The 23,054-nt window shown below is 47.4% G+C and overlaps 1 protein-coding gene across 1 annotated transcript; it reads right to left on the bottom strand.

Annotated features, from left to right (window-relative positions):
- Window positions 1–887: 887 nt before the first annotated feature.
- C1QTNF2 (C1q and TNF related 2) lies at window positions 888–22,873 on the bottom strand. Its single transcript, XM_032155992.2, has 3 exons — window positions 22,752–22,873; window positions 7,184–7,436; window positions 888–2,893 (listed from the first exon to the last, which is right to left on the bottom strand). Exons 2-3 carry the CDS (start codon window positions 7,425–7,427, stop codon window positions 2,280–2,282), a joined length of 858 nt encoding a protein of 285 aa, XP_032011883.2. The 5' UTR covers window positions 7,428–7,436; window positions 22,752–22,873; the 3' UTR covers window positions 888–2,279.
- Between the last annotated feature and the right edge of the window lie 181 nt (window positions 22,874–23,054).

Raw genomic sequence — 23,054 nt, forward strand, 5'->3', positions numbered from 1 at the left:
TCACCATCCCGCATAATCAGCCTGAGACCTCCAAGTGGCTCACCAAGGAGGCAGCCATCCTCAGAAATGTCAGGGGATAAAGGAGCGCTCATCCTTGACATCACTCGCTACCAGAGACCCGCCTCAACTGCATCATCAGCTTCTGCCCCACCTGCCACAAACCCACCATCTGCAGCATCCGTAGACCACATCCAAGGAAGACAAGACCCCAGCCCTGGGCCCTGGAAGGTCTCTGCTATCATCTGCCCCACACTCTACAAAACAGTGACGAGTCTTCCCCCATCAGTCCCACACTCTCCCTGAGGAGTCCCTGGTAGATGCCAAGGGGACATCGGTTCAATATGGGCCAAAAAGTGGCAACTACAGAGCTCTGGGGTCCAGCTGATCTTTCTGAGTTTGGATTTATTACCTGGGCTACAAAGGGTTAAGTCAAGTGCCTTCAAATGCCTATATCCCTGAGGGAAGGAAGAGGAAGAAGCGAAAGGCTCTCCTAAAATTTATTTTTGTAAGAAAAAGAAAAGGAAAAAAGAACTGTTCACTGACCAAAGCTGACCCCTTCCCATAGGGCTGCTGCAGGGGACCCCAACCCACACGTCAATCTGATTGGGCCAGAAAGCCTTTCCTGAATTTTTCAGACCCACCCCAATCCCAAACCATTTATGGCCCAGAGAAAATGGAGTTATTTTAAATAAACCCCATTTTATTTATGGAGATGGCCACTCCTTCCGGAACCATCCTGTGCAGCTATCCTTGTCCCTGAGGATTTCACTAGGCGGGCAGCCAGAGAAAGCTGCTAGGGAGCTGCAGCTCCAACTGAAAATTCTCTCCAGCAAATTATTTCATGGGGCTCTCAGTACCTGCGTTTTTTTTGTTTTGTTTTGTTTTTGTTTTTGAGATAGTCTTACTTGTTGCCCAGGCTGGAGTGCAGTGGCACGATCTCAGCTAACTGCAACCTCCACCTGCCAGGTTCAAGCGATTCTACCGCCTCAGCCTCCCCAGTAGCTGGGATTACAGGCGCCCAACACCATGCCTGCCTAATTTTTGTATTTTTTTAGATGACGTGTTGGCCAGGCTAGTCTTGCACTCCTGACCTCAAATGATCCGTCTCCCTCAGCCTCCCAACGTCCTGGGATTACAGGCATGAGCCACCACATCCGGCCAGCACCTGGCACTTTTACTGCGGCTTCTTAAGCCCTCAGATCCCTGCATACTGGAAACACCTGGGCTTGGGGTGCGATTCACTTGCGTGGGATCCATTCCTGCCATCTTAGAGTAGCGGTTCTCAGGCGCACGTGCATATCCTGGTGTATCTCATTCATTGAGAAGCGGCCCTGCAAAAGATTAACTAATAATAAAGTGCTCAAGTCTGTGACCGACTTGACTCATGCAATGAGCAGATTCAAGATGATCTGCTTATCAGTGTCACTTTGCATTCTGATAAGCCTTTGTGAGTGGAAGGAGCTCTGCCATGGCCTGGGAGGTTCTGTATTATCTTCCAGCCTCACGCCTCATGCCTCCCTTCTCAATTCTTACCTTGGTCCCTCGCCCTTTCCTGTCAAGGTCTTTGCACTTGCATAGCCTTTTGCTGGAGACCTCTTTTCCGAGGCCTTTGCGTTGCTCTATTTCCTTCTTTGGAACTCAGCTCAAAAATAGAACTTTTCCAGGTACTGACTTAGAGGGGTCTTAAGAGAGCCTTTGGGGAAGGGAGGTGAGAGGCTGGAAATAGCTTGTTCTTTGATCTACATGGAGGTTTCAGGGTGTGCACGTAAGTAAAAATTATTCACTGAGCTGTCAACTTAAAATTTGGAGAGTCACTGTATGTAAGTAAACCAAAAAAGGCAAACTTAAAAAAAAAAAAAAGAAACAAATTTCCATCTCTTCCCTGTCTCCTGCTATTCCTATTACTGTCAACTGTGGCATGTTCATTTCTATCCTGGCATAATATTATATTATTTGCTTGTTTATTTGTAAATTGTATCTCCTGCTAGAATGTAAGCCGCATGAGGACAGATACTCTGTCTTGTCCACTGCTGCATCTTTCAGAGAATAGCATAGTGCCTGTTACACAGTAGATACTTTTAAAAGAAGTGAATAAATAGATGGTTGGATGAATAAAAAGGTTTGGATTTAATGATGGGGAAAAAAAGAGGCAAAGGAGGTCAACCTGAGGCTGGAACCGCTCACTCGACCCCCCACCCCCAGCCTACAGTTGAGGGGTCTTGCTCTGTAAGCCCAAGTCCAGAAGCTTGTTCCCTGCCTAGAGGACCACCCTGGCGTGTCTATACCTCGTTGGGGTCGTCCTGGTCAGCATAGATTAGGAAGCCCGTAAAGAGGCTGTCTGTCCAGTAAGGGTCATAGAAGAGCCCATTCTGCTCCGAGTAGAAGATCTGCAGCCAGACTTCATCACCCTGCTTGAGAGCCAGGATGGTGGAGCCTGAGGCCACATCGTGGTTGCCGGTGTTGGCATCAAAGGTCCGGATGCGGTACTGGCCGTTGTGCACCAGGCCGATGGCCAGGTGCTTGTTGGCCAGCGTGATGTCGTAGGTGAAGTAGTAGATCCCAGGCACACCGCAGACGAACTTGCCGCTGGAAGCATTGTAGTGGCCACCCTCGTTCATCAGAATCTTGTCAAACTTGATGGGCAGCCGCTCCCGTGGGTAGCTCTTGGTCACTGCCACTGAGAAAGCTGACTTGGTATGGCCACTGCCACAGCTGCAGGGGCCTGGGAGGCCCGGCTCCCCCTTCTTGCCCTTGGGCCCCTTCTTGCCTGGCGTGCCATGCTTCCCGGGGGTACCGTTGACCCCCTTGGGGCCACGGGGGCCAGCCCGCCCAATGGCCCCGGCTTTTCCCTTGGGTCCTGGCTTTCCCCGGTTACCTGTCCGGCCAGGTGGACCTGGAAGACAGAGCAACTGGTGTTATGGAGGGTCCTCACAGACCTAGGCAGAGGGGTGCGCCTTGATTTTCCAACCTTGGAGAAGGAGTGCTTGGGTAACAGAAAGAACAAGAAGGCTTTGCAGACACATAGAAATGGGTGTAAATCCTAATGCTAGCTATCTGGAAAATGGAAATGATGATACTTAACTTCAAGAATCACTGTGGATCAGGGCAAAAAGAATAACTTGTAACAGTTCATACCCTTTCCTTTTCCTGCCTTCTAAGGAAGGGTCTGGTCTGTCTGCCAGGTCAATCCTTCCATGGGCTGTGCTGGTAATGGGTTGAGAAGAGAACTGGAAAAAGCCTCTTGATTTCAACAAATTGATCTTAGTAAAATCTCTGCCTAGTGCATACACGCCCTGCCCACGTGTACAAGGATTTTATTGCAGCATTGCTTATAATAGCAAAAAATAGGAACAACTAAATGCCCATCCAAAGGCAAATGATAAAGAACATTATGGTCCATCCATACTGTGGATTTCTATGCAGGAGTTAAAAAAAAAAGTAGAGTCACGTGTGCTCTATGAAACCTTCTCTAACATACACTAAGAGGAAAGAGCAGGTGGCCAGACCCTTTGTGTTAAAAGGAAGCCAGGCCGGGCATGGTGGCTCGCGTCTGTAATCCCAGCACTTTGGGAAGCTGGGACTGGAGGATCGCTTGAGGCCAGGAGTTTGAGACCAGTCTGGGCAATGTAGCCAGACAGTCTCTGCAAAAAATACAAAAATTAGTCAGGCATGGTGGCACGTGCCTGTAGCCCTATCTACTTGGGAGGCTGAGGTGAGAGGATCCCTTGAGCCCAGGAGTTCCAGGTTACAGTGGGCTATGATTGTGTCACTGCATTCCAGCCTGGGCAACAGAGTAAGACCTTGTCTCTAAAAAATAACAATTAGAAAAACAAAAGGAATGGAATCCACAATGCTAATTTTTTTTTTTTTTTGAGACGGAATCTTGCTCTGTCACCCAGGCTGGAGTGTGGTGGCACGATCTCGGCTCACTGCAAGCTCCACCTCCCAGGATCACACCATTCTCCTGCCTCAGCAGCCTCCCGAGTAGCTGGGACTACAGGCACCTGCCACCATGCCTGGCTAATTTTTTGTATATTTAGTAGAGATGGGGTTTCACCATGTTAGCCAGGATGGTCTTGATCTCCTGACCTCGTGATCCGCCCACCTCGGCCTCCCAAAGTGCTGGGATTACAGGCGTGAGCCACCACGCCCGGCCCACAATGCTAAATATTTCTACACCCATTTAAACGCATAGAAGAGTGCTTGGCCTATAGCAAACATTCCCTAAATACTAGCTGGCATTCCCTGCAGAACAATTCCACCAATTGTGTTTTCCTTTAGAAGGCTTTTTGATGTTTCATACTCATAGTTCATAAAATGCACATTTCTCTCAATACAACATTTTTGGCTATTGATTGTATAAAATCAATTTAGTTTATGTCCCCTCAACTCAATACAACATTTTAAACAAAATCTGTATGGATAATGACTTGAGTTCACTCGACACAAGCTTGTTACAACCATATGAACTGGGTGATCAAGGAATTAATGTTTTAGGCATTTTCAAAATGCTGAAATTACAGGCATGAGCCACCATGCAGCCCCCAAGTCATTTTGACTTGGGGTTTTTGGCAGGAGACAAATAGATAAAAAAGCTTACCAGGAAGTCCTACCATGTATTATATAATGTGCTTCCCTCTTCATTACCTTTTTTGAGAGACTTTGGGAAAAACTGACTTAACTCTTGAAAGACTTTTCTGGAGGTGAATTTGTGTGTGTGGTGATGGGGGGTGGTTGGATGTTATCCTGAATTGGCCCCAGGGTGACAAGCTTTGTCTGAGTTACATGTGCTGGGACTCTCCCAACACTGCCTTTGTTGGTGTGGTGGCTTCCTTCTCTGCAGAGACTCAACACATATAGCAGAACAGATGGCCAAAGGCAGCCCCAGTACATGGTAGAACTTCCTGGTAAGCTTTATCTATTTGGGGAAAAAGTCAACAGCAGAGACTCTGTCCCTCAGGATCCATAGGCAAATCTCAGGGAAAACTCTAGCTGGCCTGCTTGGAGCATATGTCCAGACCGGAGTCTGCCGTTGTGGTCAGGGAATTGGATATCATGACACCAGTGCCCAGTATGCTGGAAGACCTTCCCCAGTTAAAGCTATGATGGTTACTTTTATACTAATCTCCTGGGGAGGAGGTACCTTTGAAGGAATTAGTTTGGTGTGGTAGGAAAAGACCTGGATTTGGAGTCAGCTATCTACGTGTTATGTGAGCTCAATAAGTCAATTACAGGGTGCCTAACATTTATTGTATGTCTATGCTGAGGCTGATGCTTCATACACTGTTTTATTTCATCTTTACCACAACCTTGTGAGACAGGTGCTATTATTATCCATATTTTAGAGATGAGGAAACCATGGTTTGGAGAGAAGTTAAGTAGTTTGCCAAAATCAGTGTTCAGGTTTGTTTCCAAAGTTCACGTTCTTGCAAGGATGACATTTTGCTATCAGCGGAATCACTCTGACTCTCAGTATCCTCGTCTGTAACATGGGGAAAATAAGAATCCCTCCGGCACAGGATATGGATGGTCAGATGGGCAACATGTTCAAAAGTGCTTTGTCAATATTAAAATGCCATACAAATAAAAATTATTACATTTCTCTACTGCTTAAAATGTAGGCTTAGGGATGCTGCTGACACTGAAAAGTACTTGGTTGCTGGGGTGAGAGTTTGGAGATATAAGGAAGGTCACAACGGAAAGGTCTGTAGCGTATATCCATTCTGCTTGCCATCCACCTGGCATCCCTTCCCTTGGGGAGCTGCCCTTCACCATTTCATTTCATATGGTCCTAGTGGGGCTGTCAGTCGCAATGACTGACTGCCCCCACCACCCACTCACACACATGCAGGGGTGGGCCCATGAGCCTGCCCTGCAAATGGAGGCACCTCACCTCCTTGGTCAAGGGAATTGGTCCAGGATACACATGTGGCCAAGGAGAATTGGCTGTTCTGAGATTTGCTCTGTGGATGAAGCCAGGAAGATGTGGGCCTCAGCCCAGCAGTGCTATTTCAGAACTTCCAGCCTTTGTGAGGATACAACAAACACAGAGAGAAGCAGAGCCCTGACAATGATATTTGAGCTCCTGGACTCAGCTATTCCTGGAGCTTGGCTCTTGGATGTCTCAGTTTTTTTTTTTTTTTTTTTTGAGACAGGGTCCTGCTCTATTTCCCAGGGTGGAGTACAGTGGCAGGATCTCAACTCACTCCAACCTCTGCCTCCTGGGTTCAAGCAATTCTTTTACCTCAGCCTCCAGAGTAGCTGGGATTACAAGCATACACCACCAGGCCTGGCTAATTTTTTGTATTTTTAGTAGAGATGGGGTTTTCCTATGTTGGCCTGGCTAGTCTTGAACTCCTGGCCTCAAGTGATCTGCCCACCTCGGCCTCCCAAAGTGCTGGGATTACAGGTGTAAGCCACCGTGTCTGGCCTGATGTCTCAGTTTTATGAGTGAATACATTCCATTTGGGACTATAAATTGCGTTTCTGTCACTTGCAATCATCAAGAGTTCTGAGGAATATTTTGGGAGACTTTTCCAAAGTCACTTAGCAACCCAAAGGTGCACCAGGGGCAGGAACACAAAATTCAATACCTATGTTCCTTTCAGAATAAACTGCTCTCAGGCCGGGCACAGTGGCCCATGCCTGTAATCCCAGCACTTTGGAAGGGCGAGGTAGATGGATCACTTGAGGTCAAGAGTTTGAGACCAGCCTGGCCAACATGGTGAAACCCCATCTATACTAAAAAATACAAAAATTAGCCAGGTGTGGTGGCACGTGTCTGTAGTTCCAGCTACTCAGGAGGCTGAGGCAGGAGAATTGTTTGATCCCAGGAGGCAGAGCTTGCAGTGAGCTGAGATCACGCCACTGCACTCCGGCCTGGGCGACAGAGCAAGCCTCTGTCTCAAGGGGGAAAAAAAAAAAAATATATATATATATATATATATACACACACACACACATACATATATACACACATATATACACATATATACATATATACACATATACACATATATATACATATATATACACACATATATATTGCTCTATTTGTAAGTAAACAGTAATTTGATTTATAACGAAGAGGATTAATACTAGTTTTATTAACTTCATGACGCCCCCCACGTGCCGGATGCTGTCAGCCAGGTGGGAACGAGAGGGGCAGGTATAGGCCTCTTACCTTCCTCTCCACTGTCCCCCCGGTCGCCGTCGTGTCCATCTTGGCCGTCTTTGCCAGGAAAGCCCATTCGTCCCATGATTCCTGAGGGTCCTGGGGCTCCTGGGGGGCCGGGTGGGCCCTGGGGGCCAGGCAGGCTGCAGACCAGTTGAGGGGAGCCTTTCCGGAAGTCCCTGCGAGCAAAGGCGCCAAGCAGTGGGTCAGCAGCACAGGGGAGGGCACAGGCCAGGAGCACCCAGGGGATCATGGTGGTCACCTGTGGGAGGCAAGAGAGCTGTGACAGGTGAGTGTGGCCACCAAGCTGACCTGGGGCTGGTCAGAGGGGATGCACAGGAGGAGGCATCTGGGATACACTCAGTTGGATTTCTGTCTCTTGCTCTTTCCTGCATCACATACAAGTAGATGTGATGTGGACAGAGTCTTCATATCTTGAGGACGTATTTGGGTGAGTGGAGTCATTACCCAGAATACACTTTGAAGGGGTCTCGGGGGTGAGGCACTCATCATCAGACCATCATCCTCCAGAGTGGCTGAAATGGATGCAGAACTTATGACCCAGAGACCGATGACTGGGAGGAGCCGTTTCATCCAAATCTATGGCATGAATAGAAAGTTACAGTTCTACAAGGGTAGAAATGTTTGAATTGTAGGTGACTTTGCAACTAGTCTGCTTCTCACGGGAGACTCAGGGTTGCACATGAGGAAGGCTGAGGATTCAGTTACTGACAACCAACACCTGAGCGACCCTGGCAGGCCATGGTAGCAGCTCCTCCCCCAAGCACTTCCTGTGCGCCAGGCATGTGCTAAGAGCTTTCCATTCATTACTTGATCTTCACTATACCCTTATAGAATAGATATAGGAGAGGAAGCAGAGGCTCAGAGAAGTTGAGCAATGTGTCTACATCACGTTTTTCCAATCCAGGGGCTGTGGGCCGCATGCACCCCAGGATGGCTTTGAATGCAGCCCAACACAAGTTTTGTAAACTTTCTTAAAACATCATGAGATATTTTTTGCGATTTTTTTTAAGCTCATCACCTATCGTTAATGTTAGTGTATTTTATGTGTGGCCCAAGACAATTCTTCTTCCAATGTGGCACAGGGAAGCCAAAAGATTGGACACTTCTGGTCTACATCATGCGATGAGTAGATGGCAGGGCTAAGGTTTGAACCAGGCCATCCAGATCCAGGGCCTGTGCCCTCCTGTCCCAGGCTAGACCGTGTCCTTAAGGCTGATGGCAACAATAGCAAGATCCCACCGGAGATCAGTGTGCTATGCACCTGGAGGTATCTACTCCCTGCCCTCACTATGCACACGCAGAAACTGAGACCCAGAGCAGAAATAAGCAACTTGCCCAAGATCTCTCAACAAATCAGTTCCGTTGCTTTGTAATTAACAGCCTCTCTCTCAAGAATGAAACCGGCGGGGAACATCCCAGGCATGACTTCCTGCCATGGCGATTAACTATAAATGGCAATTTGCTTTGTGACCTTAGGCAAACCCTTTTCCCTCTCTGGGTCTCAGTTTCCTCACTTGAACAACAGGGGCTGGGCTAGAGCAGTGGTTCCTAAACTTCAGTGTGCATCACACTCACCTCGAGGGCTTGTTAACACACAGGTTGTTGGGCCTTACCCCCAAAGTTTCTGATTCATTAGTTCTGGGGTGAAGCTGGATCATTTGCATTTCTAATAAGTTTCCAAGGGATGCTGCTGATGGTGGTCCAGAGACCTTGTTTTGGGAACCACTAGAGTAGATGGTCTCTAGGGTCTCTTCTAGCTCCAATGCTGAGCTTTTCAGACTTCTAGCTGTTCTCTTTCCAGATACAAAGCACTGTGGGCTTCGTAGTCCTCACTCAGCCTGTGGCTATCCAATCAGAGCATTTGAGTATTAGGGGGATCTTCGGGAGCTGTGGTCCTGGTTGCACGGCAGGGGCATTGCTCAGGCATTGACCTTTGGAACTCATTTTTCCTTCTGGGCTTTCAATCTCCTTTCCCTTCAGACTCTGCTTGGCCCCTGGTTGTTGGAGCCGGTCCAGGCTTTTTGGCTGCCTCTGGCTGTTCCCCGCAGAAACAGGCTGACCATACCTCTCCTCCTGCCCCCTCCAGGGTCTTTAACCCTGGAAACAGATGCTGAGGGGAAGGCCTGGACTTGCAGAGAAGGGAAAATGTTCATTGCCCACATCCCAGCAGTGTGACAATCACAGGGCCCAAAATGGTCACTCCCAAAGAGCCTGCAAAAGGCCCCCATGGAAAAGACAGCTTTAAATGTCTGCCAGGCACAGAGATGCAGAGCAGTCTAGGCCCGCCCCAGTAGTGAAACATCTAGAAATCCTCCTCCTGTCCCTGTACCTCCCCTCCCTTCAACTTGGAAAACAGCTGAGCTGACAAGGGGAGCAGATGGCCTTGCCCGTTTCACACCTTCACTGGGGGAGCAGAAAGAAATCTCACCTTCGAATGGAAATTGAGGTGTGGGTTGCCTGGGAGTGGAGACTTCAACCAGGGGGAGGAGGAGCTCTCCTCACTGACTAAATTATAAGTAGGGAGGGGTAGGCAAAAATAAAGACGCATTTGATTGTATTTCTGATGTCACACTTGCTCAACCTAGGTTGCATAAATAATAGTAGAGATGGTAGGCAGGCATGGCAAACATCGTGGAAATGTTACATGAATGACAAGGGCTTTTGGAAAACTATGGCCTAGACACTCCCCAGGCCCTGTGAATCACCATTTCTTTCCCTTGTCTATGTGACGAGAGTCTTGGAAAACTGGTTGGCCTTATTTGTGAGCTGCAGCACATCTGGGACCCCCAGAATAGAAACTGAATTTTTAAAGCAGGTTCGAAATTATTTGGAAAGTTGCAGTCTACAATCATTTTGCAGTAGGCAGAGAGGGAGGAAGGAAGTGGAAGCGAGTCTTCGAGGCAGATGAGAATGCTGCAAACAGCTAGCTGAAGACAGGCAGAAAAGAGAGCCAGCCGGACGAGAGAGAGGGAGAGAAAGGGAACCATCTGTCACAGTTGACAATGCCCCTCTCTCTTCTGACCTCCATGCCCAGCCACACAGGCTCCACAAGAGGAAGGCGGATTTGCTCTCTTGCCCACAATGGCCTTGCACCAGCTTCTCTGGACAAAGAGGGAATGCCTCTCTGCGAAAGCTGGTTTGGGGCAGGCCCCAGTGCCTGGGAGGAGGGGTGTGTGTCTGAGACACACAGGGAGGCAGGGTTTTCTGAACTGGAGCCTGAAGGCTCCTGGAGTCCCAGAGGAGTCTTGGGAGCTAGAGCCAGGAACTGTTTTGGAAATAAAGGCGGGGAGACTAGATTCTAGTTCCAAACCTAGAGGAAGGGAGGGAGAGGAGAGTCTCCTTGCCTCCACAACACCTCCAAGAAAAACAAGACTCCAAATAGCACTGCTCCCAGCTTGTGCCCTGCCCCACCCTCACCCCACTCTCTACACAATGGTGTCGAGAAAGCCTGGGGGCAGGGTGCTTAGAGGGGCACTAAGGCCCCAAGGAATCCAGGCAGATTAACTCTTCCAGGGCTTTCTTTAATTTTTTTTTCTTTTTAGGGATGGGGGTCTTGCTCTGTTGCTCAGGCTGGAGTGCATGGGGCAAGAGCTCACCATAGCCTTGAACTCCTGGGCTCAAGTGATCCTCCTGCCTCAACCTTCTGTCCCAAGTAGGTGGACCTACAGGAGTGTGCCACCACTCTCAGCTAGCACCTTTTAAATACATTTAGAATCACAAACTTGGGGAGTGCCTCAGGGAACCATCTAATCCAACCTCTTCAGTTACAGATGGGGAAACCAAGGCAGAAGAAAACTGACCTTATTACACACCTACAATGTTCCAGGCACTGTGTGAAGCCCTGTATCTACATTGCTTTTTTTTTCTCACTTTGTCGCCCAGGCTGGAGTGCAGTGGCGTGATCTCGGCTCACTGCAACCTCCACCTCTCGGGCTCAAGTGTTCCTCCCTCCTCAGCCTCCCGAGTAGCTGGGACTATAGGAGCGTGCCACCATGCCCAGCTAATTTTCGTATTTTTTGTAGAGATGGAGTCTTGCCACGTCACCCACTGGTCTCGAACTCCTGGACTCCAGCGATCCACCCGTCTCAGCCTTCCAAAGTGCTGAGATTACAGGTGTGAGCCACCTCATCCAGCCTGCTGCATTGTTTTATATGAAGCTTACCAGAGCCCTATGAAGCTTACCTGAGCCCTTATCGTCCCATTTTTTTTTTCCAGAGGAAAAAGCAGATACTCCAAGAAGTGAAGTTATTTACCCAGAGTCACACAATCAGGGATTAATGGAGATGGCATCCAAACCCATGTCCGTATGACTCTGAAAACTATGCCTAATCCACACCATCTTGCTTCCTGCCCCTGCTATTTACCCCCCATTTTATAAAAGACACTGAAACTTGGAGAGGCTAATTTACTTATGTTTACACAACTAGTTAGTGGCAGAAGTTATATTTGAACTTGGGTTTGGCTGACCCTAGTACCCAAATGCTTTCCATTATGTCAGCATTTCTTATATTTTTCCCCCTAAATATCCCACATTACAGAAAAGACCTTGAAGCATATGCCAAAACCACACACAGCCGTAGAGAAATCTCTCTGATGCCCTGTATTTTATTTTACAATTTTTACACATACTACATGACCTTGAAAATGTACAAGTGATGCTTTTTCTCTCTCTCGGGGTGCTGGAGTAAATCAATGCTTGAGCAAAACCTCCTGTCCTTTGAGAGGCCCACACTTGGATTAGACAAGGTGATGAGAGGCGTGGAGGGGACAGCCTCCTGGGCCCTGGGTCCCCACCATAAGCCCTTTTAGTGTGTTAATGGGGGAGTTTCCAAGGCCTGAGCCAAAAGATCAGGGTGTCACTCCCCAAGACCCTCCAGTAGGTGCTGGCTTAAAATAGCAAACATCAGAATCTCGGCTGTGGCTTACAAGGCCCCAATTGAGCTGGCTCCAGCCTCCGCCCCAACTTCAGCTCCTCCCTGGCTCCCTCGGCTCCTCTGGCCCAGCACCCCCCGCCCACCCCCGCTACCTTTTCTAGGCCAAGCTCCATTCAGCCCCAAGGCACCAGCCACTCCACCAATAACCTCACGGCTCCACCCTCTTGGTTTGCTGGCTCTTTATCTGCTGTATTTCAGTTTAAATGTCACTTCCTCCAGGCATTCCCTGACGTGCCCTCTCTGCCAGCGCCCCTTTCTGCAAGCTCCCTTTTCCCAGCTGTTTCTTTTCCAGCACTTGAAACCACTTACCCATATTCACTTTACTTGGTTGCCTCCCCCATGTGTCTCCACTAAAATGTAAGCTCCATGAGTACAGGGACCCCAGCTGGCCACCTGGCTTCAAACTTCCTCACACACAGTGAATGTTCAAGAAATATTTGCTTAATTAGTAAGTGTTGGAGACACAGACTCTGCCCTCAAGAAAATCCACAGTGAAGAGAAAACCAGGCAGTGGCTGAAATCCAGAGGAGAGAGCACTGACACCCCTTGATACAAATCAGTTCTTTTTTCCTCTGCTTTTCTAACCCAAATCAGATCAAATCCCTCCTTGCTTTTGACCCCTTACAGTACAGGGGCTAGGTTGTTCCCTCTCTGGCCCCTAGGGTGAGGCCAGCCTTGCAGAATACCTTACATAGAGTAGGTGCCCCATAGAAAGCTGTCCAATTAACCAGAAGAGAAGTATTAGTCCTTTCTCACCTGTAAAAAAAAACAATCTCAGTTCCTAAACTGTCCTTTCTGGGGGTGAGAAGGTGTTAGTTGAATATGGAAGCCTTCATTAGAGCCTTCCTACTAAAGGGATAAAAAATATTAGTTGGTTAAACCCCGGAAATGGAATCGTGGGTTGCTAAACTCGGATGAGTTCTTTTTTTTTTTTTTTTTTTTTTTTTGAGATGGACTCTCGCTCTGTTGCCAGGCTGAAGTGCAGTGGCACAATCTCGGCTCACTGCAACCTCCACCTGCTGGGTTCAAGCAATTCTCCTGCCTCAGCCTCCCAAGTAGCTGGGACTACAGGTGCGCACCACCATGCCCGGCTAATTTTTTGTATTTTTAGTAGAGACGGGGTTTCATTATGCTGGCCAGGCTGGTCTCGAACTCCTGACCTCGTGATCCTCCTGTCTCACCTCAAAGTGCTGAGATTACAGGCGTGAGCCACCGTACCTGGCTGAACTTGGATGAGTTCTTAAGTCTGGCTTTCAGCTGCCCAGTCCCTGGGCTTCTCATCTCTCTGTTAAGTAGCTAACGATTCATCAATACACATGTTCTAGAAAAGCGCTAGGAGCTAAAGTGCCACAGCCTGGGTCTACTGTCAGGGAAGTCTTCCTCCTGGCCCACAGGACATGGCCCCCTGGTTTATTCCCAAGGGCCCTCTGCCCAGACTGTGATGTGAGAGGGGCCAAAAGTGGGGATATGGGCCTCTCACTCATCCTTCTTGAATGTATCTGCCAGTAGAAGCTCCAGGAATACTTGTCTTGAGCAAGCCTGCTAGGCCTGGGTGCTGAACAGTCTCCCCTTGCAGATTGGAAGATGTAAATTACACTCAAATAAATCTGACCTGTTGGTTATCAGGTTTTGACACACTGACAGATAGGAGTGGCATTTAACTCCGTGGTTAAGAGCCATGGAACACCCAGCACTTGGTTCCCTCAACTATGCAATGAAAATAGTAGGATACCTACCTCAGGGAGTTTGTGTGAGAAATGAGTGAAGGAATGCATCCAAAGATTCTATCTAGCCCAGTGTTTGACACTGTAAACGCTCCACAGTTGGAAAGAACCGTGCCTAAAATGCCCCCAATCCTTAACCTCCTCTGGGAAGCCCTCAGGTAGCTGCCAGCCTCACCCTTCAAGTTTCAGGTCTCATATCATCTCCTCAGAGGGGCCTGCCCTGATCATGTGATCCAAAGCATTCCACCCATCCTGCATATGCTCTTATCCCATCCTGTTCTTTCAAGGCACCTGGCCCAGTTTGTGATCATGTATTTGTTTGTTTCTTGACTTGTTAACTCTCTGGCTCTTTCCCTGGTATGGAAGGTCCAGGAAAGTATGGGCCCTGCATGTTGCTCTCAGTTGGGCTGCTGGAGCCTAGCGCAGCACTGCACAGAGTAAGTGCTCAACACACAGCTGTTGAATAACCTTGAATGAACTGGCCACCCTTACGGAGACAGGAATAATCCAGCGTGGTCATAGGATAAAAATTCCAGGCAGCAATTTGACATGATTAGACGCTATATAGGCCGATAAGACCCTGAAAAACAGGGTGTGGACCAAGCTGGCTAAGGCCCACTGGACCAACATGGTGATGGATTTGATCTAGGTTTTACCTAGGACCTCTTTATACGCTCATTCATGTACTCAATCACACACCCACCAGTGCCACGACAGCTCCGAGAACACCCATATTTGGTGTAGAAATGGGTAGCACCACAGTTCCAGGAAATCTCCACCTTTTTCCAGGAATTTTCATGAATATTCCACCTCTTGGTTAAAGAAACCCATAAAGATAGAAGCCCCAAACCCTTCTGCCCAACTCTGTCTTGAGAATGCCCACAGCCCCCTTTCCTGAGTGTGTACTTTTTTCCCTTGCAAAAAATCACCATATTTTCACAATTTTCTGACTCATCCTTGAATTCCTTCTTGAGATGGTGTCAAGAGCCTGGACACTGGCTGGGGTCGAGGTCCCACTGGCGTTTGAGGACCTCCCCAGCCCACCAGTATTATTATAATTTATAAAACAAGGGGATCACAAGGGTCTCAATAGACGTGCGGATGACAAAGCCTCACCTGGCTACTGAGGAAAACCCAGTGCAATGACTGGGCTTGGATTCTGAAGATTGGGGTCCCAGTCCTAGTTTTGTAACTTACTAATCGTGTGACTGTGAAAAAGTCATTTCATCTTATCTGGGCCTTCATTTCCTCATCTGTAAAATGGAGAGATTAACATTTGCCCCGTCTGCCTTACAGGGTTATTCAGAGAATCAAATAAGATAGTGGATTTGAAAACAAAACATGATACAAAAGTTAGGGCCGTATTTAAAATTGTAATTGTCACTAGTTGCAATTGAATGAAGGGATTACAGTCCTAAACTCCCCACTGGGAGCCCCCGGAGTGTTTCAGGGGAGGCCTCATCCTGGATGGAGGAGGACACCCAAATCTCGCCCAGCAGGGCAATTCTCCCTGTGTTTGGTGTTAAAAGGGACAAGGCTTGCTTGCAGATGAAGCTTGCTGAAAATCCACTTTGATGGGAGAATAGAATACTATAATAAGAAACACTCCACGCCCTCCCTGAATTCCAGGAAGTAAATTGGAAACAGTCCTCTCCAGCTTCTCTGAAAAGCTAAAGAGATCCTTTGGAGGAAAAAGCGGCTGGCTGCTGCTCCTCACAGTACTCATGAAATGTCCCCTCTCTCCAGATCTCAAGATCAGTGTCCTTTTGGAAACTGTCCAGAATCCAGAGTCTAAATACAGAGGCTTAAAAGTCCTGGGGCCCACTTGACAGGATGCCTCAGAAAATATTTGATCTGCTATTTTCTCTCTCCTCATTTCTGGTTCAGCCTAGGAAATGAGATCCAAGGACACATCATGATCTAACAAGGTCTCGGAAGCCGGGGGTTTGTCTCAGTAAGAATTCCTGAAAGCATATGGGAAATCAGCCCGTGTGTTAAAGCTGAAGAATTATACCTTCTAATATATACACGCCCAGCCTTTACAAAATGACAAACGTGGTGTATAATGTGGTGGGCAGTGGAGCCCACCCCCTGGGCCCTGGCCTGCTGCACATCTGAGCCTCAGCTGCCTCCTCTGCACAATGAGGGCAAGAGTCGGGCTCTGGAGTGGCTGAAGACAAAGCCATCAAGCTTTGGCATTGTCTGCAGCTGTTTTCTGCCACGTGGAGACCAAGGACTGCCGTGGGAGAGAAGAATGCAGCAGCTGTGCGAGATGTGAGGGGGAGAGAAGGCGGCTGAGGGTGTTCACATCCCCATATCGCATCCCCAGGGCCAGTCTCCACGTGCCTGACCACAGCGGTGGGGGAGTGGGTGTGAGCAGCTCAGCCCAATAGGAAAATGATGCAAGTCACATGTGTCAGTTTGTCTTGTAGTCACATTAAAAAAGTAAAAAAGAAGCAGGCGAAATTAATTTCAATGCTATTTAGCCCATGATTTCCCAAATACCATCATTTCAACATGTAATCACCATAAAAATTATTAATGAGACATTTTACATTCTTAAGTTAGTACTAAGTCTTTGAAGCCCAGTGATGTATTTCACACTTGCAGCAGATCTCAGTTCAGACTGGAGCATTTCAAGTCTCCAATAGCTGCATGGTAGCTTCCATAATAGCTCCAGCATAGCTGTGTGAGTTCAGATGCCATGAACTAGCTGTAGTACCTTTACACATTATTTAGTCTCTCCCCTTCAGTCTCCTCCTCTCCAACATGAACACGATAATAATAGAACCTACCTTAGACAGTTGTTACAAGGAATTAATGTTTCTAGAATAAGGCCTGGCATATGGCAAGAGGTATAAAAGCATCAGCTTCTATTATTTTCTTATTTCTTGCTCTTCCGAAAATCAAACAAGATAATGGGTGTTGAATGTAATGATACAAGTTTTAAGACCTTGTTTAAAATTGTAATTGCCACTAACTGCAGTTGAACTAGCAAAAACCAGCCCTGACCTGCCACCCTGAGTCCTGCATGCATTTCAGGTACAGACTCCTGTAGCTTCTCATAAATTCCCATTTTCACTTAAGTTAGAGTTATGGCTCTGTCAGGCGCTATCAAAAAAAGTCCCAGGGAGGCCGGGCCTTTGTTCCTGCTTTGCTGTTTCTGCCCTGAGGGAAGGATGGGGTGTTGCCTTGGCTCCACAACTTTGAGCCACCTGGCATGTCCGTGCTCCATAATACAAAGACCAGGGAAGAAGTGGGATGGTGCTCATCTCATCAAGTGACAAGGCCAAATGGGATATGAGGTGTGCATGTGTGCATGATACTGTAGCCTGGCACATGGATACCCAATAAATAGTATGGTTTATTATTATTGTCTTTGAGGCCAGACACTGGGGAATTGGAGGTGGAAAGATGGAGTTGCTGCTCCTGTAGGGCCCACTCTGATCCCTAGAACTACCTGGGCAGGTTATAACTGTCTGCTTACCTGAGCATCTAGCCTGCACACCTGTGTGGCCAGGAAAGAAAAGCCTCACTCTCCTTTTCCTTTGTAATAGGTGCCCAACAGCATCTAGATGTAACAGCATTCAAGACCAGGCAAGCAGCAGGGGAAGGAAATTTTGGGATTAGGCAACAATCCCTGGGAATGACATAAAAGGGACTACACTTGAAGAGCTAAGAACTGAGGGAAAGAAACAAATTCTGAACTTTGAAGGGGACAGGGAGAAAAGGCTAAGTTTTCCTTGACTTCTCTGGGTGAACCCAAGAACTTCCATGGAGTCATTTCTGGTCAGGCCTTGATGGGCGTTCAGAGTAACCCTAAACTTCTGATATAGGGCTGGGCACAATGTCTCACATCTCTAATCCTAGCACTTTGGGAGGCTGAGGTGGGGGGGATCACCTGAAGACAGGAGTTCGAGACCAGTCTGGCCAACAAAGTGAGACCCTCTGGGCAACAAAGTGAGACCTCCCCCCGCATCACCCTGCCATCTCTACAAAGAAAAAAAAAACCAGATACAAGTCTACCCTTAGAGAAGCACGAGCTGGTCTGGTGGTTAAGTCATTTTCCAGCTGTTTGACCTTGGGCCAAGTTATTTAATCCCTCTAGGCCTCAGTTTCTTTGTCTGTAAAATGAGAAAAATAATACTGTATGGTCTTATTTGAATTTGAATATTTATTGTTTCACTTGATTTGTGAAATCTGAAATAACCCCAATTTTCCCAAGTTAAAAGTTGTCGAGAATCTTGTAAGGCAGTGTGAATTGTAAATTTTAAACTGTGTTTATGCTATAGCCACATAATAGCACTGTCCTAACAGGTAATCAGAAATATCTACCATTCTTCAGCAGGCGAGCTTTTTTTTTAAAAATTTTTAATTTCCATAGATTATTGGGAACAGGTGGTGTTTGGTTACATGAGTAAGTTCTTTAGTGGTGATTTGTGAGATTTTGTTGTACCCATCACCCGAGCAGTATACACTGTACCCTATTTGTAGTCTTTCATCCCTCACTCCCTTTCACCCTTTCCCCTTGAGTCCCCAAAGTCCTTTGTATCATTCTTATGCCTTTGCATCCTCATAGCTTAGCTCCCACTTATGAGTGAGAACATACGATGTCTGGGTTTCCATTCAGCCCGTGAGCTTTTAATGACACAAGTTTTGAATTGTTTGAGGTCTTTAGGAATGCCTCCCTTGAGTAATTTGACTGTTCACACCTCCCTTATAGAGTAATTGTGAATATTTAATGAGATAATGCAGCAACCAGCCCACAGTAAGCACTCAGTAACAGTAGTGATTTTTGATACAATAATCATTCCTGAGAACAAAGAGAGGGATGATGTCATGGGAAAAGATTGCCACACTCGTGAGAATAAACAAGCAGACCTGGGTAGACCTGGGTCTGCTGTTTCTCCATCTGTAAAGTGGCCATAACAGTGACCCCGTGAGGAGCTGAACGTTCGCAAACTTTGGCATCAATGGTAATGAAAGCAGTTATAATGGCTGATGCAATTTTATAGCTGGGCATGAATGCAAAGAGGTACAGGATTTCTACAGGTGTGCCCCCCTTTAAGCAAGATTGTGAAATTCAAATTTAGTCATTCAATGATTAGCTTTTAACTTTTTGTTAATAATAGAATGTGCAGGCTGAGTGCGGCGGCTCACATCTGTAATTCCAGCACTTTTGGAGGCCAAAGCAGGTGGAGTGCCTGAGCCTAGGAGTTCAAGACCAGCCTGGACGACATGGCAAAACTTCATCTCTACAAAAACTGTGAAAATTAGCTGGGCGTGGTGGTGCATGCCTGTAGTCCCAGTTACTTGGGAGGCTGAGGGGGGAGAATCGCTTGAGTCTAGGAGGCAGAGGCTGCAGTGAACAGAGATAGTGCCACTGCACTTCAACCTGGGCAATAGAGCAAGACATTGTAAATAAATAAATAAATAAATAAATAAATAAACAACGTGCAAAAACTGGCTGAGAAGGATTAAAAAGCTATGGAACATGCCCCTGCCACTGAGGAAATTATAGCCTAGACAAGGGATCAGTTGGCTTATCAGTGGCCTCATGCGGATCACAGACTACTCTGTACTTTTTATTTTGGATTTTTAATTTGAAATTGTTGCCAATGTGAAACTTGGGAGATTTTCTGTTAACATCAACGTCTGCATCTTTTCTTGAACAGCAGAAGGATCTGGGCAGCAGTGAGCCTGCATTTGGGCAGGTCAACAGGTAGCTGCCCCTTGAGACAAGGTATTACAGGCTGACTTGTGTCTCCCCAGAATTCACACATTGAAGTCGCAACTCTTAGATTCTCAGAATGGGACTGTATTTAGAGATAGGATCTTAAAAACAGTAACCAAGGTAAAATGAGTCATATGGGTAGGCCCTAATCCAGTATGAGTGGTGTCGTTACATGAAGAGGAGATCAGGACACAGACACACACAGAGTGACAACCATGTGAAGACACAGCAGATGATGGCCACCTGCAAGCCACGGAGAGAGGACTCAGAAGAAACCAACACTGCAGACACCTTGATGACGGGCTTCCAGCCTCTAGGGATTGTGAGAAATAAATGTCTATTGTTGCAGCTCCCCAGTCTGTGGTATTGTCACGGTGCCCCACACTGACTAGGACAGAGAGCCTGTGTTCTAGAGTGTCCACAGTCCTCACCCCTCCCAAATGTCATGCATCCCATTCCTATACACATTGTGCACAGTCTCTGTCAGTATCTGGGTTTGCAACCCCTAATCTAGAGGAAAAGAGTAATGATTCTCCATGTATGTTGTGTGTTCTTATTTCAAAGTTTCAATGTTCATATCTCCTTTAATTCTCCCCACACTTCTAAGAGGCTGATACTGTCATCCCCACTTGGCAGAAGAGAAAACAGAGCTCAGAAAAGGGAAAAATTACTTTTCCTAGGTCACTGTTTGGGTGGAACTCAGGCCTGCTGGCTCAGGGCCCAGAGCTCATGTTCCTCTACCATGGCCCCTCAGCTAACAGGGGAGTTACTAACAGGGCAGTGATGTGTATGCTCATGTGTATGTGTGTTATAGGAGTAAGCCACTTAACAGAAGTGAACAAATCCAGGGGAAGGTTATTTGCTTGAAAAAATATTCAGAACACAATTCCTTTCAAAAGGAAAGCTAGAATGGGCTGGGCGCAGTGGCTCATGCCTGTAATCCCAGCGCTTTGGGAGGCTGAGGCGGGCGGATCATGAGATCAGGAGTTTGAGACCAGCCTGGCCAATATGGTGGAACCCCATCTCTACTAAAAATACAAAAATTAGCTGGGTGTGGTGGCGTGCGCCTGTAGTCCCAGCTACTGGGGAGGCTGAGGCAGAAGAATTGCTTGAACCCAGGAGGTGGAGATTGCAGTGAGCCGAGATCTTGCCACTGCACTCCAGCCTGGGCAACAGAGTGAGACTCCTTCTCAAAAAAAAAAAGAGAGAAGCTAAAATGGAATATAACTAACAGAAGTTTGATTTCTGCAAGAGTTCATCTCACAGAGGCAAATTAAGGTTGGCAGGCCTTTGACCTGCAAGAAGGAGTGGGTGAAGCTGTGGGTATGGAGAGAGACTCTGATACCCCACAGTGAACATTCAGGAGTAGGAAGCATCAGTGATTGAGACAGCAGGAGACACTGTCTGTCTGATCAGCAGGGTCAGGATAAGAGAAGGAATAGCGAGACAGGGGAGAAGAATAGGGAGATTTGCAGAGAAAAAAAGTGACATCTTGGAGAACTTGCTGAATATTCCATGGAGACAGAGTGGCTTCAAACATGATTCCAGCCTTGTGAAAAATAATATCAGTTCATCCATACAATGACACACTATGATACCATTAGTAGAACAAAGTAGGCCTGTGTATGCAGATATGAAAACATGGCGAAGACACACTGTTAAGTGAAAAAAGCAAGTTGTACCATGGAATGTTAAGTATGCTTCTCTTTGAGTTAAAAAAACAGCACAAATATAGAATATATATATGTACAGAAGGGTTGGGGAAATACTTTCTGAAAAGACACAAAATCTTGTTAAGGGGTTACCTTTCGGAATCGGGAGGGAGTGTGTGGCCTTTTACTTTTCTCTTTCTACCTTTTTGAACTGTTCGAATTTCTTGCGATGAGCATCGTTACTTTTATAACATTTAAAACAAAAGGTAACCCTAAGGTTTAAGGATTGGAACACAGGTAAGTGTGGTATCCCTGCTAGGAGATGGGGAGAAGTCAGACATTTGGGAGGAAACAAATTCTGCAGTGTATCTGATGTGTTACAATGAAGGGCTGTAGTGATGCTTGGAAATGTGTGGAGAGTCTGAGGATCGGGCAGTTGAAAGCAGGAGTAATTGATATAATTACTCCAGACGACAGAATAAATTAGAGAATGGTGCAGAGGGAGGGCAAAAATAAGGATGTGAGAGGACAGATTTTTAACAGTGCTAACTGAGCACCAGCCTTGGGTTGATCTATGTAAGACATTGTCTTTCTATTACTGCTACTTCAGCATGGTGGAAACACTGGGCCTCTGAGAGATGGCCAGTCTAAGGAAGGGACCCCTGCAGGCTTTCAAGCAGGGCAGTTTTGTGGTCAAGGAGCAGAGAAGGATCACAATGAGGTAGTGCAAGGGACTCATGGTGTTAGAGGAGAGACCTGGGCTGGGAGACTATTAGGGCCCACTGCAATTGTTTAGCTGAAAAGCGAGGTCCTAGAATGGGGCAGCAGCAGTGGGGATGGAGAAATAAGGACAAAGCATACTAAGACAAGTAGTTTAGGTGGGGAAGGAGAGTGAAGAGAGTCATGAAGAATTGGGTACAAATCTCTGCCTGCCATTCAATACCTTTTGAGCTCAGTTCGTCAGTCTGTATCATATATTTAAATAAATGTGAAGATTAAGTGAAATAATGCATTCAGTAAATGTTAACTGTGATTGTTAGCTCGGGTATTGGACTCAGATTTACCAGACTTCAAGTCCCTTTTTCATCAATTACTAGCTGTGCAGCCCTGTCCAAGTCATTAATGTCTCTGAGCCCAGTTCCTCTTTCGTAGACTATCCCCATCTGTTGTCACGAAAATGAAAGAGCAGAAGTAAAGTGCTGGCAGGACTTGGCGCAAAGTAGGCGCTCAATAAATGGCAGAGCTACGGGTGTTACTATTGTAACGGGTAAACCACTGGGCACAGAGCCTGGTACACAGTAAGGACTCAAAACATGTTAATTTGTATTATAATACAGAAGGCAGAAGTCGAGAGGCAGGAGTGCGGGAGCTGCCCAGCCCGCAATAAAGGCGCGCTGGCAGCTCTCCCACCTTCCGCATCCCGCCCCGCCCGCAGCAGTGCAAGTCCTCCTCCTCCTCCTCCCGGCGCGCACTTGGCGCCCCCGCCCGACCGCGGTGCGGGACACTCACCCTCGCGGCTGCCCGCCACGTCCAGGGGCGTCCGGAGCAAAGAAGCTCTCGGCGGGGCTCCGCGTCCCGGCTTTCCTCAGCGGCAGCAGCCGGGCCGAGCGCCGGCCCCAGGCATAGTTTTCCCATCCCGTCATGGGCGGGAGAGCCCTCCTCCCGGTCACGTGGGCTGGCCCGCAGCGCAGCATTCTCTTTTTAGCAGCTGTTTGGAAAAAACTTGCAGTGCTGATGACAGCTCGGGTGTGTCGGTGCATCTCTGCGTTTGTAGAGCTTGTTAGTGTATTTGGAGGTTTTGTGCGCCAGAGT

The sequence above is a fragment of the Hylobates moloch genome, unplaced genomic scaffold (assembly GCF_009828535.3).
Source record: "Hylobates moloch isolate HMO894 unplaced genomic scaffold, HMol_V3 SCAFFOLD_6, whole genome shotgun sequence".
Taxonomy (NCBI): Eukaryota; Metazoa; Chordata; class Mammalia; order Primates; family Hylobatidae; genus Hylobates; species Hylobates moloch.

Coding starts and splice junctions, on each gene's coding strand:
- C1QTNF2 (XM_032155992.2), bottom strand. CDS start 7,427: ATGATCCCCTGGGTGCTCCTGGCCTGTGCCCTCCCCTGTGCTGCTGAC. Junction 2,894..7,183: donor GGGGGACAGTGGAGAGGAAG/GTAAGAGGCCTA, acceptor TCTGTCTTCCAG/GTCCACCTGGCCGGACAGGT.